General features: G+C 38.3%; 1 protein-coding gene across 1 annotated transcript in view; it reads left to right on the top strand.

Annotated features, from left to right (window-relative positions):
- FGD6 (FYVE, RhoGEF and PH domain containing 6) overlaps positions 1-19,097 on the top strand; it is a 73,236-nt gene that overhangs the window by 32,857 nt on the left and 21,282 nt on the right. The window contains 7 exon segments of the mRNA XM_036400708.2: positions 7,473-7,624; positions 8,375-8,531; positions 9,193-9,280; positions 14,769-14,819; positions 17,835-17,893; positions 18,040-18,111; positions 18,606-18,674. Of these exon segments, the coding sequence (XP_036256601.1) occupies positions 7,473-7,624; positions 8,375-8,531; positions 9,193-9,280; positions 14,769-14,819; positions 17,835-17,893; positions 18,040-18,111; positions 18,606-18,674 (648 nt within the window).

Genomic DNA, 19,097 nt, shown 5'->3' with positions numbered 1-19,097 from the left:
CTTGGTTTTTATGAGCTGGCTCAGTCAGTTGAATCCAATATATAATTTATATTCAACATGGTTTCTAATACTGAACTTAATCTTAAATACTGACAAAAGAAAGAGAGTTGTCCTAGGCAAGTTTTAAGCTGTGTAATTTAAATTATCATATTTTTCAGACATTTAACTTATTTGTTAAAGGTATCTTTGCTTTTCAGTGTACCAGATTCTTAGGTAATATGTGCAGTACTGGAAGAAAGCCTGTTGGTAAGGAGGATGTAGGCAAGCAGAAGAACAATGTGAAAAAAGGGAAGAGGAGAGAGCTTAGGAAGTTTCTGGGATAAACTTAAAGCTGTCCCCACAGTGTAGATGTGCAGTGCTGTAGGATGTATTTTGCTTTTCCTTTAATGGATAATTTGCAACTCTATTCATGACAGTCTACTGGTTTCTAGCTGCCAAATAAAAACTATTAGAAATGTTTTTGTTGGCTAGCAATGGCAATCAGCATGTATTCAGCCTGGTCTAACAGGGAGGATGCTAGGTTAGGAGTTTAGAAAATACTTTGTCCTTAACTTGTCAGTTGGCCTGCAGCAGGAACTTTGGTGGGTCTCCTTGTCAAAGAAGGTACTGGTTTTGAGGCTTTGTGTGTGTGCATTCTTCATTAAATAAGAACTGCCATAGCTGAGAAAGGTTGTAGACACCCAATTTTTGTTTCCACAGAGTGGTATGCCTGAGAATTTGTTTGTTTTTCACACACATTATTAAATCAGTTAATTTAATAATATATTTCTTATGGATAATATTTTAATGCTGATAAAATGATCTTTTTGATTTCATGTGCACTGACCACTTTGGCTTGCTAACAGGCAGTCAAGCAACCTCTGACAAATTTCTGCATTAGAACTTAGACTCTCCCCAGACTGGGTGGGCTCTTTTACCCATAGTAAAGATTTGGCTTATTCAGGGATGCTCCATTGCACCTTCTGAGCCATCTATTAGTGGTTTTCCACTTGAAATTTAGTGACTAATTCCATTAGCAATGATCTAAAATGAAAAATACTCTCTTCAGTATATTTTACCAATGTCAGCTAAAAGCATCACATGGCACCAAGGAAGAGGACTGTTGATGTAAGGAAAAGCTTTTTAATTTGCTTCATCTTAGAGCCTTTGAAGTGGAATCTAAAGCAGTTGAGGAGGTAGGAATGTGACTGCAAACAAGTTACAAGTACCACTGAAATTTTTTAGCATTTTTTTCTTTTATGTTGACAAAGTCAAGTTAGGTGGAGCAACTCTTCCAAGATACCAGAGTGCCAGCTTATGTGGACCCTGTGGCACACTACAAATACATCTGACTGCTTCTCTTGAAGACACACTGCAAAATTATAAACACTTGGTGATACTTCTGTAAATACTAAACAAGCCGGTCATAACAGAGATAAGGGGCTCACCTGGCTTTGCACACAATATCAAACAGACTCAGCAAATGGGGTTGCTTGAGGATGTAATCACACATTAGATGTAATCTTGAATTCTCTGTATTTCTGTTGCTGTGTTAGTGCTCTTTTAGGGTGAGATTCCAGTAAAATGCTTTTAGAAACTTGTGGAAACAAAGGAGCTTAAATCAAACTAGCTCTTCTGTATGCACATTTATGAGATGGTTCATGCATTGCCTCCTGAGAGTGAACCAGGGTTGACAATATGGGAGAAGTGCTATTTTTTCCTAAGGATGCCTGCAGAAAAAAGAAACAGTGAGCTGGGTGTAAAACACAAGTGACATAAGAGAAACAAGCTTATCACTTCTCTCTGAGTTGCCCTGTGCCTGAAAAACACCCAGTGTTCCTGGAAAAAGGAGTAAGGCAGGATTAGTGCCCCTTGGTACTTCTTTGTTGTGGGATTCTTTGGAGATGGTTTGCTCTGCATGAGTGAGAGAACCTCCTCAGCAGCTTCCTGGCACTGTGAGGGTAAGCTGTCTGGCTGTTTGTTGTAAATTTTTGGAACATTTTTATTCTGAATTTTGTTCTTTTGCCAAACCCTCCACTCTTTTTCTTCTTTCCACTCTTTTTGATCCTGTTTCCTCCCTGCTGCTTTGGTATAAGCAGCAAGGTCCAGCAGAGCAACTTGGTTTTTTGAGATTACTCCTTACAGGAGTAAAAGCCTGTGGGCTTTTGCCTGAGCCTTTAAATCTGTGCTTCTGACTTAGACCCCTGTTCTGTCCATATTTGGACTCTGAGCCCAAGTAAGTAGGAGCTTGTCAGCAGGCACCTCTTAGTATTTCTGCAGCCACAAGATCAACCTCTTATTGCAGAAGGCAGATAAGAGGTCAGGCATAGTTTTCTATTGTGTGTTCTTCCAGAGACACGAGAATGAAAAATTCTGGTTTAATATTACCATTTTTTCATAAGAAAATAGCAAAATTCTGTATATAAAAAATGACATATAATTTTATATATCTATAGATAGATAGGTAGACAGACAGATAGATAGATATAAACTGATGTCTGTTGTAGCCAAGCATTATGAAAAATAATTCATGGTAGATTTGGAAGAAGAATGTAATGGAAAATAAAATAGCTATGGCCTTTGAGCAAAGTTCTGACTTTGGGTCCTGGCTTACAACTGATGTACTGTTTGACCATGAAAAATTCTCTCAACATCCAACTCTTTTTCCTCCATCTGCAAAATTTCAATATTTGACCTGTCTGAGGTGAATATGTTGATAAATGTTTGGTCTCTGAAGTACTTTACAACTGCTAAGACACTTGACAATGAGTTGGAACTGTGGTCCTCTTACTAAGAAGACTAATAAAATAGTTTTAGTTTAGAAGGAAGTATCGTTCTACTACCCAGCCTATTGCCTGAAATAGCATTCTGGGAATATGCCACAGTCAAATCATTGTTTATTGTAAAAAAATCAAATACATTGTTTTGTTAAGGGCTTATAAATTATTTTATTACCTGAGACAAAAGGTGTGGAATTGTGTGGCAGCTTTCCAAAAGTAATGGCATATGTGAAAAATATGATCCACACTGAGTCATAGTCTTGATTAACTATAGTTGCTGTAGTTTAACTTAGCAGTTTATGGCTAATAGTCTGACTCTAGCTAGGAGTGCCTATTTATATTTTAAATAATCTATTTGTCAAATCTTCTGTAGCTGTATTGCTAAGCAGTCATGTTTACAGTTTGTCACATCTAGCAGCCTGGCTGTTGTGAAACTTCCTCCTCTTCCCTCCTCCTTCGCCATAGGATGTCTGTATATGTGTGTATTCCTTGAAAGGCACCCAAGTGCAAACATGCTTTTTTTCCTTAAATTAAATTGATCTTTGAGCTATCTGCAGGTGTATTTAGCTGGGGGAGTTGTTCTTCAGTGTTTTTTGGTGGTTTGTTTTTGGTTTTTTTTTGCTGATGGTATGTTCTGGGAGAACAGATCTAAGATGAATATTGGTTGAAGCGTGAGGAATAGAATCCGTGACTATGTTTAGATTATGTAATGCTTTCTCTTCCTATTAAATTGGCAAGAAGTTTTCATTTCACCCATTTGAAATCATCTTCATTCAACTGTTAGGTACCTGAAGGTGCACTTGACCCAGTCAGCAGCTGAGCAAGGTTTTGGTCTGCTCAGTACCTCTTTTGATTTACAACTGAAATTGTCCTTTGCTCCTTAGACTGACACGGGCAGATCACTGCAAGCTGGGAATCCTCTGATGGGAAGAACTGAGGGATTGTGAGTCAGGGCCTTTGCAGAGGGGAAGTGCCTGGGCTGATTGGAGGTGATTCAGAACAGGATCAGAATTATCAGATATCTCAGCCTTTTTGTTGTTTAAGGAAGTTGGATTGAAGGAGTGGTGTGAGGAAATAAAAGCAGTGCTGATGGTAACCTCCTCAAATATTGTTTAAAAACTCCACAGCTATAAGGGGAGTGTATACTAACACGATAAATAGAATTTCCTACACATTTTCAAGTTGGAAGTGTTTTATCAGGCAACAGCTCAGCAACAATATGTGCTCAGAAGCCTTTAATATGCCTAGACTAGATTTTCATGTGGATAAGTACCCAGTGGGAGGCTGTCTTAGCCTAGCATAGACTAAAACTGTTTCTGGTTTGGAAAGGAGGTTCTTTTCAAGGATGGCAATGTGTGCTGTTCTCTTGAAGGAGCTGTGTGAAAACAATTACCTTTACCTAATCAGTAAAAAGTGATATCAGAAGATTATTATTGGACCAGAATATAATGTAAACCTAGATACTGTAAACAAGCATTTCAGAAAATGTACAATAGCCTCCCGACTTCTGAAAGGAAAAATAAATCCTGGTAAAAAGCTGGGGTGATGCATTATAACTAGCATAATATTTTGGGTTTTGTCATGCAGCATATGAACCATGTCTAGAGTTGCAAATGCTTTTCAGTGAAATAAGCACAATAATTCCAAAGTGTGGCAAGTTGGTTTTTGGATTTGCTTTTTCTTTTTTAGGTTTTTTTTTGATGAGTAAGATTTCAGTGTTTGAAAGATACATTTTTAATTAGAAAATCTGTCTTTAACATTCACTTGTAATGGATTGCTGCATTGCTTCAAACAGAATAATTTCTAGGACAACCTAGGTGGTTGCCTTTGAACAAGCTGATGAAAGCAGTGCTCTTCAGCAGTTTTATATAGGACAATGTGCTAAATATGTTTGTAATATAAATCACGTCATGCAGGCAAGTACAGATATCAGAGCAATGTATATTATATATTATATATATTATTATATTATTATATATATTATTATATATTATTTGCAAGAGCAATTCTGCTTTTATTTAGCAGTGAACTGATTTCGATTTAGAGGGAGCTAGGTGCTGGTACTTTAAATTATTTTTACTGCAGTTTCTAATTTCTAAGTCATTCACCTACTTGCACTAAAAGTTGTCATCTGAATACTTTTCCACCCCTTGGGGTGAAATTTCAGGGTTTAGTTTGTAAATTAGCTATTTTTATATCTGGTGATTAAAACAGACCTGATCTATATTTTGTCCTTTGGATATGAAATTACTTTCTCAGAAGGCCAGTACCTTCAAGTGTAAACACTGGTAATTCCGGCCTTGTTACATTTGTTTTTCTTTTCCCACCCCCGATCCCCAGGCATGTGCTCTCTGCATTCAGCTCTTGAGTTTATCTCAAGATGAACTTGGCATGACAGTTACTTCACACCCACTGCCAGGTTAAAAATAAATCTTAATATGATTACAGTGACAAATGCATAGTCAGTAATGAAGATAATTTTAAAAAGTATTAAAAAAGAGCATTGAAATTTATCTGTTGTTGTTTTGCAGGCTTTCGAAATTTGAAAGGTTCACATTGTCTTTTTTCCGTGTATTTCCTCTCTGCAGCACATCCTCAGTTTACTCAGTTGTGGAAAGGGATATAGGGGGTGATGAAGTAAGTTTTGGTTGGCTGTTTCAATGACAGAGCCTTTCATGGCATAATCTATAAAACATAATGAAGCTGATGGACTTTGGGTCAAGCTAGTTGAAAAACCCAATCTGTATTTGGAAAACGCCCTGCAGACTCTTTGAATGCCGTATCTGGAAGTTAAATAAATGCTCTTAACTACAGCTGACGTTCCTGTGTTATCTAGTGGTGCCTAAACCTGGCTCCCTGCTTTCCTTTTGTTGTTTGGTCAGGGAAAAGCCTGGGTTGTTGATTATAGTACAGACAAAGCTGCTTTGCTTTTCATCAAAAAAATGCAAGTTGCCTTATGACATTCAAACCAAATTCTTGTCTCATCCTATGGCAAAATACATACAGTACATTGTGTGCGCATACAATTGGGGGTGAGGGAAGAATACTATCATAATATGATGATGCATTTTGCATGAAGCTCTCCAGAATGCCTCATTTGAGCTTTTGCCATTGTAATTCTATGTATCATTTCAGTGTTAAGCAATGCCCCAGGGTCAGAAAAACCTATAAGATGCAGCTGGTAGTTAACCTATGTGTCACTAGTCTGCACAGAGGATGTAGACCAGAACATTTCCATATGAATAACGCCATCTGTTTTTTAACTCCCTTGCATTTAGTTCTCAGCCTTCCCCAGTTACAGGCAGTGCCCTGTATCTCGTTTCAGTTTCTTGTCAGAAGTGCCCAGTTACAGCCTTTGTGACCCACAGGGTCAGAAAGCAAGAAAGCGTGTCTGGAGCTCACGTTGCCAGAGCTGACGTAATGAGCAGGGAGAGCAGGGGAAAGTTGAGGCTTCAGTTTGAGAGACCCTAAATAGTGCCAGATGCTGGACTGATGGGATAGCTAATAAGAGCTGTAGTGGTAGACCTAGGGAGGGGGGAAAGGGGGATTAATTTATTTTTTTCCTCAACCTGAGGACACTACAAGTTTCCAAAGACAGCCATGGACCCCATGCACATTTGAAATATAACTAACTACAGTGTTTAGAACATTTTGTTGGTTACTTTTTTCAAGATACCTGCAGATCATGCATGTGATATTAGGTTTCTCTAATCACAAACTCCAAAAGAGCTGTTTCATTCTCTTTTTGCCCAAATTTAAGTGAGACACAGTAATATGTAACACTACGTAATTTATATTTTCTTTTTTGTCAGTTAAGACAGTGTTGTTTTTCAAGTAAAATGCTAGATTGCTGAACTTTTTGAAAGATTTATTTGCTTGTCAATAGGAAATATACCCTGAATAATGGATACTGAGTTTCAATCTTGGCAATGCTGATTTGTGTGGGATAAGATTTTAATTTTGAATAGTTTAATGAGGACCAATGAGCCTCAGCTGTGTCCTGTTGGGAGCTGGTTATAGCATAAAAATGCTGTAAGATCCTTCAAGAGTAAGTAGGGTGCTCCTCCTCCCTTGTAAATGTCTCAAAGGTACCAGTCAGTGTTGGCTTTGATCATTGCCAACATTTGAAATCCTGTGATTCCCATGTTGTCACGGTATCTTTTTGTTAGATGTTAATTTCTCTGTATATAGAAGAGCTGCTACATATAGTAATTTTTTTTTTACCCTAGCTTTTTACCCTCCAAAATGGCATTTGCAGATGAGTTATGAACACTAGGATGGTTTTTAAGATACTATGATTGTATTAGTTGATATGAAAGTTTTATTTTTTGACTTACATATTTGCCAGAAGACACTCTAGGCTGACAGTAACCTTGCAGATACAAGCCTCGTTTAGCCCACCTTAGTGTCATCATAAGTAATTCTAACACATTTCTTAAGGGCTTGTTGTAAAAATAATGAACAACTTCTATATTATGCATACAGGACCAAGAAAGTAAAGTTCCAGTGTCAAACCAAAAGGATTAAGGCAGTCCCAGGGGAGTAAATGGAAACTGCAGAAAAACAACCCAGATGGTACCTGCCTTGCCTTGGGTAATAGGGAGCAGTGCCTGGAATGTCTGTGATGAGAACTCCTTTGCACACTCAGTGTTGGTGCTTTGAAGGCTGTTCACTCATGGCAACGGGGGTTTCTTTGCTCTTTGTACTCCACAGGATTTCAGGGATGCTGTGGCTCATGCCTCCAGGCAGCTTGGGAAGCCAGTGATTGAGGACAGAATCCTGAACCAGATCCTCTACTACCTACCTCAGCTCTATGAACTCAATCGGGACCTCCTGAGGGAATTGGAGGAGCGATTATCTCACTGGTGACTATCAATAAAGGGATTCCACTCCTTTGATGTTGAAATTTATCTGGGGGCTTTATGTGACTGTGATCATGGTTTGACTCTTGTTTGTGTTTCATGTACCTTCCTAAATGTCAGAATGTACTTTGAAAGTATAGGAGATTATTTTTTATTTAGGTGTGCTTTTGTGCCATTAGATGCATCCCAAAAGGTCCAGAAGGCACGCCAATACATTTTTGTAGCAATCACAGTTTTTATTTGAAATTTCATTTTGAATTGAAATTTCTGGCCCCTGCATGAGCATGATAAGTGCACTGATTTCATTAGGGAAAAAGGAGGCTGTTCAAAGACTGGTTTGCATTTTAGAGGTAGTTTAGATCTACTTATCAGTGTCACAGATTGACAGCCACAATCCCTTTGAAGATCGTTCTCAATTACCACTGGTGGGTGGAGCTGTACAAAACCCACTGACACAGGCACTGCAATGGGTAAGGACTTTGCTCACCTTGAACTAAAGTGTTCAAACAGTTCAAGACCCTTTTTAAAAGACTGTATCTTAAGTGGTTGTCATCTAACACTAGTGTGTTGATGTGTGCATGGTAAGGTGTTTCAGAATAGCAACTGAGATGGGAACTTATCTGCTGTAAGCTTTTTGTTCAGAGCATAAACTAGCACATCTTACTCTGAAAAAGAGAGATGTCTTGCTGTAGGGTTAAGATGTATGCTATTTTTAGCTCTAATTGCATCTTTTTTGTTGTTGTTCGTTTCTAGGCTTGAGCATCAAAGAATTGCTGACATATTTGTTAAAAAGGGTCCCTACCTAAAGATGTATTCAACTTACATCAAAGAATTTGATAAAAATGTTGCATTATTAGATGAACAGTGTAAGAAGAATGCAGGATTTGCATCAGTAGTCAAAGACTTCGAGGTATTGTATTCTTTTTCAAAGTATAACCTGTTTTGTGCCTTTTTAGCAGTTGTGATCTTTCACTGGGCTTTAAAAACTGTCCTTAATTTGTTTGTATTTTGGTGATGGGGCTTTTTTCTGCAGTCTAGGCTTAAGACAGGAAGAAGACAAGAGGCCTTTTGAATTCTGCAATGTTGCAGATTCAGATTTTTTTTGAATGCAAACTCAAGATAATTAGCATTTTTGAAGCATGGATCTTTTAATTCTGTGTTGTCTTTAGAGGTGTGGATTAATTAAAACTCCTGCAGTGAGCACTCCTGTCTTCTCTGCCTTTTTGCCTAATGAACACTGACAGCGATCACAAAGGAGCATGTTGCCCTTGCTATCCTGTTTCCTTTGTTTTTGGGAAGCTTCACCTCTCTTCCTCCTAGGTCAAAGCACCTGTTTTGAATCTACAGAATATGAGTGCTTCCTAGTGTCTTTCATGCATGGGTAATTCTGCATGCAGTCTTCCACATGGAAATGCTTGCTCTGTAGTGTGGTGCTTAACACTGTGGCAGTATCACTTTTCAAAGATAAAAAGCTTATCCAGTATAATCAGTAGTTGTTTGGAGGCATGTTTTCTTTTGCTGGAACCTTTGACTGCTGTGGAATTGTTATTTATTTTGGGTGTTTCTTTCAGATGAGCCCCCGCTGTGCTAGTCTGGCCCTCAAGCACTATCTGCTCAAGCCAGTTCAGAGGATTCCCCAGTACAGGCTTCTGTTGACAGGTACAGTCAAGCTTTTTGCAGGCTTCAGAAGCCAGTCTTCACATGCCCCAGGACACCTGTTTTCAGACAGTTGTATCCATCTGTAAAGTGTGTTTGTCTGACTTCACATATGTGAGGCTTTTTTAAAACATGTCACAGTATTGAAGCTCTTTTTAAAACATTGCATGGGTTTAGAGGCTTTTCTTGCTAATATTGATTGTGGTAAGATACACAAGCAAAGTCCTAATGTTTACAGCACTGTGATGTGTTCTGATGGTAGATTCAACAATACATAGAAAACATGAAACCTATGATAGTTTTTGCTAGAATCTGTGGTAATAGAAGCCTGTAACTTCCTCAAAGGGTTGAAATACTCCTGTCCTGCTTTGAGTTTTGCTTTTTTGGTTTTTTGGGGTGATGGGGGTTTAACAAATGAAAAAGGCTGTATGGGAAATTGGAGCAAGGAGAAGAAAGATACCTATGCAACTGTGAACTTTTGTGAGTAGCTTCTCCATTTCTTCCCCACCCAGGTATTTTGTCTGTAAAATCCATTCTCTTTTAAAGGCAAAACACATGTTTTGAGTGCACACCAGTAAGTGCTTAAGACTTGCTACCAGAGCCAGCTGAGGAGCTGATTTGTAGCTAGGAAATCTGGGCTCTGTACTCTGCTCTGGCACTGGTGTGTTTGGGTGGCCTTGAGCAAGTGATCTCCGTGATGCAGTGGGGTTTTCTGTCTGTAAAGGGAGGGCACTGACAGAGGCCTCCTTTGTGAAGTATTTTGAGATGTGTTTGTTGTAAGAGGGGGATGGCTCCTGTAAGGATTTGGAAATACTTAAGGCATTGTTTTTGAGAGCCATTGCATCTTGATGAGCAATTTAAAAATAACCTCTGTTTATGTAGTAACTGCAAAATAAAATGCTCCGTGACCTTTTTTTCTGGCTCTGTAGCAGCTCATTGGCATTTCCCCAGCATGTACTTAGACTAGTGATGCTGTGGCAGATTCAGACTTAAGTGCCATAGAGCAGTTTCCAAATTATTAACACTGACTTTTTTCATTTTAATAATCTCATTAAACTCAAGGTGTTGAGAAAAGGGGGAGCACTCTTATTAAATGGAATACTTTATAGGGGAAAACCTTAATGGTACTTAATTGATGAAATCAACCCATAAAAGGCAGTGGGGGACTTGCTTTATTTTAAAAGGATACTCACTTAGGGCACGGTATAGTTTGTTAAACACTTCAAAATCAGTGGAGCCTCGGGTAAGTTGAAAGGTTTTAATTGAAATGGAGTTTGGTTGAATAGGGGATCAGGATGGAGCAAATGCCATTGTCAATATACACAGCAGAGTGATGGATGGCACTGAAACAAAGCTCAGATGTTGAAGGGGAATTCCTCGTGATGATGAGCTGTCATTGTGGCTGGGACAGAATGTTTTAGACCTGAAAAAAGCCTCATCCTGTTCTGATGGGAGTTATTGTGGGGGTCCCCGGTCTGCAGACCTTACTGTGCTCCCCAGCTTTAAGTACACCTGCAAATGCTGCTGAAAGGAATGGGATTGCCATACTGGTGGCAAATTTAGAAACATAATTTTCTCTTGTTCTGTGGGAACAATAAAATAGATCAGGCCAAGAATTTAATTATGCTGGAGCTGGAGAGTGATGTTTTGGATCTGTTTCATTTTCAGCCTGTTCAGTCTTTCGTGCACGTATGTTGCCCTTGAGTTCTGACTCTTCCATGTCTCTGTGGATGACCCATCTGCTTAGTTACCTTCCAACATCTCTGTGTAATAGTGAGCAATGCCTCTATAAGTTTGTGCTATATGAACATCTGGAGGACATGCAAAACATTTGTATCTTCTGTTGCAGTGGGTGAGATGTAGCGAGGGAGCAGCTGCCTAGGCCGGAGGTGGGGGGGATCTGTGGGGGAGGAGGGCAAGAGCAGCAGAATGAAAATAATCCAGGAAATGAAGCTGTCAGGCCTGAGTCAGCAGGGATTTCTTCCTATTTAGATGTTCTGTGTCAGTGGGACAGCTTTGTACTGGTAACCTGCTGCTACTCGGTCACATCACAAGATTGTTGCGGTGCTTTGAAGTGGAGTTACTTTTGTGCTAACAAAAGCAGGAGCAGGTGGACTCATAAATAAGCCAAGGAGATGAACAGTTTAGCACCGTTTCTGCTTAATTATACAGCTTCTCCAGTCCAGTAAGTGGACTTCCACTTCTTCACATAGTGGCCCTGAGTGCTGAACAGTAAATATTAGATGCCTTATGGGGTAGGCTAATCAGAGGCCTCTGATTTCTGAGAGAAATGAAAGAGGTGATTCTCTTCTCCCAAAAACCTCTAATTTGAGTAGATTACTTGAGACTGTGCAATATGAACAGGCTCTTGATTGTCATAGGATAAGCCTCTCTCCTCTTTTTCACAGCATAAGGTTGGCAGAGAGTGTCTTTTATTATCCTTGACTGGGTTATAGTGAGCGGAGGCTGAGTGGGATGAAAAATTAGCCTTTTTGCACTCTGCAGCTTTGCAGGTTGGAAATAGAGTTGTCAGGCTCAAGGCCAATTACATGTTGTGGAACAATTGCTTTGAGTTTAAATTAATTACATTAGACAACCCAAGACAAAAAGTAGTTAATGACGCAGAAGATAATTTTAAGCAGAAGAAGTGATAGCCACTTCCCCCAGCAAGTGGAAGAAAGAACTGGGGGCTGCTGTCAGGTAGAAGTAGGCATACAGAAATTTTCATCACAAAAACAGTACTAGTGTGCTTTTATGTTTATTTTTGATGTGCTTTGGGGTGTCCAGCAGAATTAAGAATTTCTGAAGGTATAATTAAGGTCTTTCTAGTCTCAACAACGAAAGCTTATTTCAGAGGGGATTTTTTTTTTTTTTTGCAAAGACATTAGATGCCATTTCACCTTAATATCTGACTTCTGTATTTATTTCATCTAGGAGTACTTTTGCAAAAATTTTACTGCAACATTTTTCATGTCTGTGAAATCAGCTTGTCTGTATAGTTTATGCCAGTACCTCCAGAAGGCTGTTGTAAGCACAGAATTTCCAGTGTGTATTCACAGAAGAGACTAAAAATATCTGTTCTGATGCCTCTCTGAAGCTGAGTTTTAGCTGTGAACTGAGGTCCACTTACCAGATAAAGAGAGTACTAAGATGAAAATTACCTATTTATCACTTTCAGGATTTTACAGTTGTTTTATTGGCTGCTGCAGTTTTGTAGGACAAAGGCTGCCTTTGGTTTTAAATACGTAATTTTAAATGAATGCTGTTATGTTAAAAATCTTGATTTTACCTCTTCTATTCACTGATTATTTAATTTAAAATGCTTGAAAATACCCATCCAAAAATGGATTTGAGTAATGGTGTTTTGGGAAACATGTTATAAAACATGAATATGCCAAGAAATAATTAGTTCCCATCTTGGGTCTCTGGTTTTATGTTTCCACTGCAATTACTTTGGATGTTAAATTGGATGTCTTCGTGTACGAGGGACAGTGTCTTAGAGTGCCAGCTGTACATTTGCAGATGAGGAAATTATACCCACCTTACCTCTTGTTCCCAGCCTGTAGAGGTGAGTGTGTAGTTTGGGAGTCTTATTTCTGTATGAGCTGTAGGGACTCATTTTTTCTACTGGGAGATTCCCATAGGAGTCTTTTGTACTGGCTCCAATGAACATCAAGTTGCAATTGTAAAGTTTTAATTTGTGTTGGCTTAATGGTGGAGTCCAAAGAGTGCTCTGGCACAGCTCCAATTTGAGAGACCACCCGTCCACAGGAAGGGCAGGAGAGGGCACCTGGTGTTGTATCTGTGACAGGTTAAACCAAATTAAACCTGATGTGAACTCTTCCCAGTTCCTTTCAAAATACCTCCTGTTAATTTTTCCCCCCCCTCATACAAGCCTTTTACCAGAATAACCCAAGGTGAAGAAAGATTAATTTTTTTTTTAAATGGAATATATGGCCACCTAAATACTGCATTGGAATGGCTGGTAGCTACTACAGCACAAGATTTTGAGGGACATGAAGGATGCAACATTGATGGAGTACAGCAGACAAAGTTTTGGTCCAGGTCAGACTTGTCTTAAAAGATCACATGTTAACCAAATCCTGCTAATGATCAAGCAGAACTCTGAGGAGAGCAGAAAGCTGAGTGTTCCCATGGCCCAGTCAATTGTGCTTCCCAGAGCTCCCTCCCTGTCTCCCAGCCGGTTCCTCTTCCTGCACCCCAACCTGCTCTCCATGCTTCTCCCTTGGATCCTCCCTTAGGTCTCTGCCAAACAATAAAATGTCAGTGCCAAATGTTTCTCTTCCTGTAGTTCTGGTTTTTTCAAAGCTTTCATTAACTGTGACAAGTTCTCTCACTTTTCATGGCAGTTCTACTGCAGAAACATGTTTCATAATTCCCTTTTAATTTTGTGCATAAGGAAAAGATTACAATGCACTGAATGGTCTCTGAGGGGCACGCATGAAGCAAGACATCTTATGAAGGCAGGAACAATTGGCTCCCAATCCTTTTTGAATGAAAGAACGAATTTGGGTAGGGCAGGCATATGGGAGTTGAATTATTTCACTCCTACATGAAGCTTGTACAACTGAGAAGCTAAAATTGAATGCTTACTACATTACATGTAATTAGTTTTCATTAGATCTGCCAGAATATTAATACTTCATTTAAAAGGTAATTATAAATCAGTATTTGTTGACTTTATCAATCTGATGTATATCTCTTGGAATGTTTCTGGTTTGGTTTCTTTTCATTTTAAGAAGTTCAAAGATTACAGAGTACATGATTGACGTTTTACTGAGGGTATATATTAATCTTTGACAGAGTATTGCACTTTTTGATGAACTAGACACTCAGGGAATGGAAACTCGAGGGGGATGTCTTCATGTATAGTCATACATTTGGAGTTAATTTTAGAGAAGTAAAATAGATTTTAAAACTACCAAGACTTTAATGGATCAAGGTTGCCATCTCGTGGTTGAACTACAAGTCTCATTGAGAACTGAAAATGCCTATTTGAACATTGAGGGAAGTATATTGTTTTTATTACTGAAAAATATTAATCTTCATCAGATCTTCTGTAGTGGACTATTTTTTTAATAGCTCCTAGAGACTAATTTTGGTGTTCAGACAAATATCTATAATCTTCAAAAGTTTTTTACATCACCTTAAATATAAATGATTGCAAGTATGTACTAATTTTTCACTTGCTTGTTTTTTTCTGGAATAATGTATACAATATATCACTTTTCACTAGAGAAGACTACTGTTTCAGTAACCTATCTCTTTTGCTGATATACTTTCATTATGGAGATGCTAGTTTTCACTTTGTTATTACCTCAACAGATTTAAAAGATAAAGTAGTAGATCTTTGTCAATTAGGTAGTAGATCTGAACAGCAGATTTCCAGGAAAAAGATGGGGCTTACTACTTTCTGGTGTTGTTTATTTATTTAACAAAACTATCTCTATATTATTTTTTCTTTATACAGATTACTTAAAGAATCTTTTAGAAGAATCTGCAGACTATAGGGATACTCAAGGTAAATGTCTCTTTAAAGAAATAACAGCATATGTTTCAAGATTTTAAATGCAAAATGCTAAGTCAGTAATAGAAATGTTTTCTATTTAGTTCTAAGTTTCTCACCAGAGATACTAAAAGATTGCAAGCTTTTGTTTCAGAAAAGTTTGGACCTGGCAGTCATACCAGCTCACGCTTGAATTGAAACCAAGAGATAAGAGTGAAGTTCCACAGGCAGTTTAAACAGATATTTTAGGCACTGCCATTGAAAGAGACAGTCCCTTGCATCTGCAGACCTTTATAGGCAGCATGCTCTCTCCAGCTATGAGCCTTTGTGGCCTCCTCCTCTCTCTTTGTGCCAGGAAAAGCATCCATGTGGCAGAAGTGAGCAAGATCAAGGAGCTGCCACGGGTAATATTTAACCTGAGGAGTTCTCCAGTTTGAGTTGTCAGAAGCTGCACAAACACATGTTACTCACACAGGTTTTTGCCTGCATGTGGGGAGAAGGGAGATCAGAGGAAATGAGAAGTCATTGGTGATTAAGAGGACAGGACCACACATTTCATGATAGTGCAGGATTAAGGTGGTTTAACTTGAGCATATCAATGCACTGCACATTCAGGCTGTTTCCTTCTTCAGAGTGTGCCTCAGCAGTACAAAGAATGCTCCCAGTTGATGTTTCCATTTCATTTGCATGAGATCCTGTCACATTTGTGCAAGTCCATTACCTTTAGAAGAGTTGTGCAGATGTAATTGATTGAACTTCAATAAATGAGCACCTTCAATGTACTGAGCCAAGTTTGCTTTGTCTGCTGGTACAATACCATGAAGTATATGAGTAAATATATTTCTCAAGACATTTAGACATATTTGAGTATGTTGAAGATACAAGTCAAAAATAATTTAACTTACGGCTCTTCAAGAGATAGAAGAGTTCATCTTGCACTTCTTATAGCTGTCAACAAAATACTTGCACTGCATGTTAAACAGCTGACCACTTGAAAAGAGAGCAACCTAAATATATAGTTCACTTCTTTGTGGTTTCTTCAGCGTCTCTGGTTTTTGTAGTTATATCTTCCACAGTGTTTTTCTCTCCCTTCTTATATCAAAGATAGAAGCTGAAGTTAAGTTATAACAATGCCTAAGTGTTAATTTGACATCTGATATATTTGGTAGTCCATCTTAGAATTTGGGTAAGAAAAGAAAATCTAATCTTTAGTCACCAAGATCTTTCTTGTAATAATTAAGCTTATCTTACTTCCAACTTTGCTTAGTTGTTTAGTTCCAATGCAGAGCCTGGGAGTGAAGGGTAGGAGTGGAGAGGGAGAGTAGGTTTGGTTGTGATTAGTACTCTTGAAAAAATACCCAAATAGCACAATTCTTCTTGCTGACCTTAATTTGAATACATTACTTCAGCTAAGTGGTATAAGTGGAATGCTCTTCCCTGCCAAAAAGCACTTTGTTTATGGACTTTGACCCTATAGATTATTTTATGTTGTTGTTTAGATTCATTTAGTCTTGGCTGTATAAATAGTCCTGAGATCCTGGAACTTTCCCTTCACTAGCCAGCAAATGTTATCATTTTCTCTAAAATTCTTCAATCTTTCCTGAAGTCAATAAATAAAATTTTAAGGTTCTAATATATATAGTAACTGAGAGATGAAGGAAAGTATAACAGAGAGAATCAGGTGCTCATTCCTGTCTTTGTGAATTTAGCTACATTTCCCTTCATCTTCTTTCATGTGGGTGGGAGCTGGGGAGGGTTTTGCCTGAAGCAGCTCCAGCATTACCTAGAAAGAGACCACCAGCTACATTTCAGCAGGCTTGCTTGGTTTCATGACAACTATATCTCAACTTAAATTTTGATCAAATCCTTGATATTAATGTATCTTAGCTGTTTGACTCTGTGCTTGCATTGCCTTGGTTTGTGACAATCTTTTACGAAAATTCTCCTTCAATTGGCTTAGGAGGAGCTTTTTGTTCATGTCTGTTTAGTTTCTTATATGGTTTCCTGAGGTTCTGAACCTTTCAGTTCAGAAAGCTCTGTCTTTTAACATACTTGCTTTCCAAATATGAGTCAACAATAAAGGAAGTATATGCATTCTACAGTACTAATACTCTAATGATTAGCTAGGAAAAAACCCGAGGCCTTGGTTTTACCTGGTTTGGTAGGCTTCTCTGTGGACTTTTAACCAAATTTATTCCTTTCTTTGAAGTGCTTGACTGTAATTCAGTTACTCAGAAGGTGCTAAATGCTTTAGAGACTACATTTCAGCACAACAGTTGTTCCAGCTTTCGGTTAAGTGTCATTTTTCTAACTTAAGTAAAGTGCAGGTTTTTGGATAAGATCCTTGTATGGGATGGATTCTTGGACTTGGACTGAACACTCACTGTGTTCACATAATCATTTTATATAACTGCTTTTTGCACTTACACCTTAGGATCTCTCACAGTTGAGTTCCTGGTTATTAAATATCAGTACTTAATAAAATTGCTCATATTTGGTAACATTTTCCATGGATTTATTTTTCTTTTGGTATTGCAAGTTCAAAATTTAGAAATTTGAACTTTACCGTTATTTTGAGGGGCAGAAAAACTAAAGGCAGAAGATAGAAATGACAAAGATTTATATAATTTTTCTAGGTAGTCACCCATGAATGGCAGTGATGGCATTTGGGTAAAAATGGCAAAAACTTAGTCCCTATAGAGTCTCTGTTAAAATGTTGTTAACTTTTCTGCTCTAAGTATAGTAAGTAATTTGTTGTGTGAGAAACTGGAATTTAGCTTTGGCTATGTTTTGAGCAACTGTAAGAAATAATTGACACTGTTGGTTGAAGCAATGACTTACTGGGACACACTTATTAAACCATGATCCAAAGACTCTGGGATTTTTGGGAAGTGCTCCTGAATGCAGTGTCTGTACAATAAGATCCTTCAATCTTGGAATGATGTGGAAATGCAGTATGGTATCTGTGCTTTACATGATACCAATGCTAACTGGTCTGTATAACCAAAACATCATTCCTTCATCTTTCAGATGCTTTAGCTGTTGTTATAGAAGTTGCAAACCATGCCAATGACATTATGAAGCAGGGAGTAAGTATTTTGCCATATGAAGCTGATTGATTAAAGCTTTTTCTCTTTCTCTCTATCTCTCTCTCTCTTTCTCTCTTGTTTTTGTTCCTTAAAAAAAATCATGAATGCAAGGGCAAGTACTTACCTTCTACTTTTTCCCCTCCAAGGATAACTTTCAGAAGCTCATGCAGATCCAATACAGTTTAAATGGACACCATGAGATCGTCCAGCCAGGAAGGGTAAGTGCCCCGTGGCATTAAGCAGATTGCAGGGAAAGTGAAGATGATATTCAAGCAAAGACTGATGCTGGAATATACAAAGAAGAAAATTGGTCCCTTGCTTCATTATTAGGTTCTAGCAGTCAAATGAATATTGGTGCTCCTTATGTGTGGGGGTTTTTTAGGTGTTTATCTGACAGAAACTTAAAATTTTTAGATTATGATTCCTTGCCAGATCTTGCAGGCAGGTTTTTGTCCTCAAGCTTAACCCTCTATTTCTCATGGTTTCATGTGCAGCATGGAAAACTAATGCAGTCATCCACACTCACTTTTAGAGAAACATAAGGATAAACAGCTTTTCTCAGAAAGGGAACCCTGAATCCCAAAACTTGTGCAGCACTTCTAGTGTAGAAATAATAATAATAATCATGATAATAGTTATTAAAAAGTTAGTTCATTTGCATGGCTTGTGCCCTAAAAGGCTAAGTTTTGCATTCATTGTTTTAATTTACTAGGTCTTTTTGAAAGAGGGAACACTGATGAAGCTATCACGAAAGGTCATGCAGCCAAGAATGTTTTTTCTGGTAAGATGTTATGTATGTTGCTATGTGCCTTATTCTAGTGTAATTTTTAGTGGTTAAAACATTACACTGCAAGCATAACTAATAACTGCAGGTAGTAGAAAAAATTACTAATTGTTGCTGTTCTATTCAGTCAGTTCTAATGTAGAGATATTATCTGTGGCATATGCACTAATTTTAATGAGAAATCATTTCTCATTAAAGCATACTATTTTGAATAATGCTCATTTAAAATCTGAGAGCTTTCATGAGAAGACATTATCTGTGGTACTGTGGAAGGTGGCACAGTTACTCCCTCCCTCTGAGCTGCACCAGATCTTAAAACCTACAACTCTTGTCACTGCTTCTGCAGCCTTCCCTCCCTCCTTTCCTTCCTCCCGTCTCCCTCCTCCTCTCTCCTTGCCCTTGCAGGAGCCCACGTGCATC

This window comes from Molothrus ater, chromosome 5 (assembly GCF_012460135.2).
Source record: "Molothrus ater isolate BHLD 08-10-18 breed brown headed cowbird chromosome 5, BPBGC_Mater_1.1, whole genome shotgun sequence".
In the NCBI taxonomy this organism is placed as follows: Eukaryota; Metazoa; Chordata; class Aves; order Passeriformes; family Icteridae; genus Molothrus; species Molothrus ater.
Note: the sequence above shows the minus strand (reverse complement) of the source record. Positions and strands in the feature narration are given on the sequence as shown.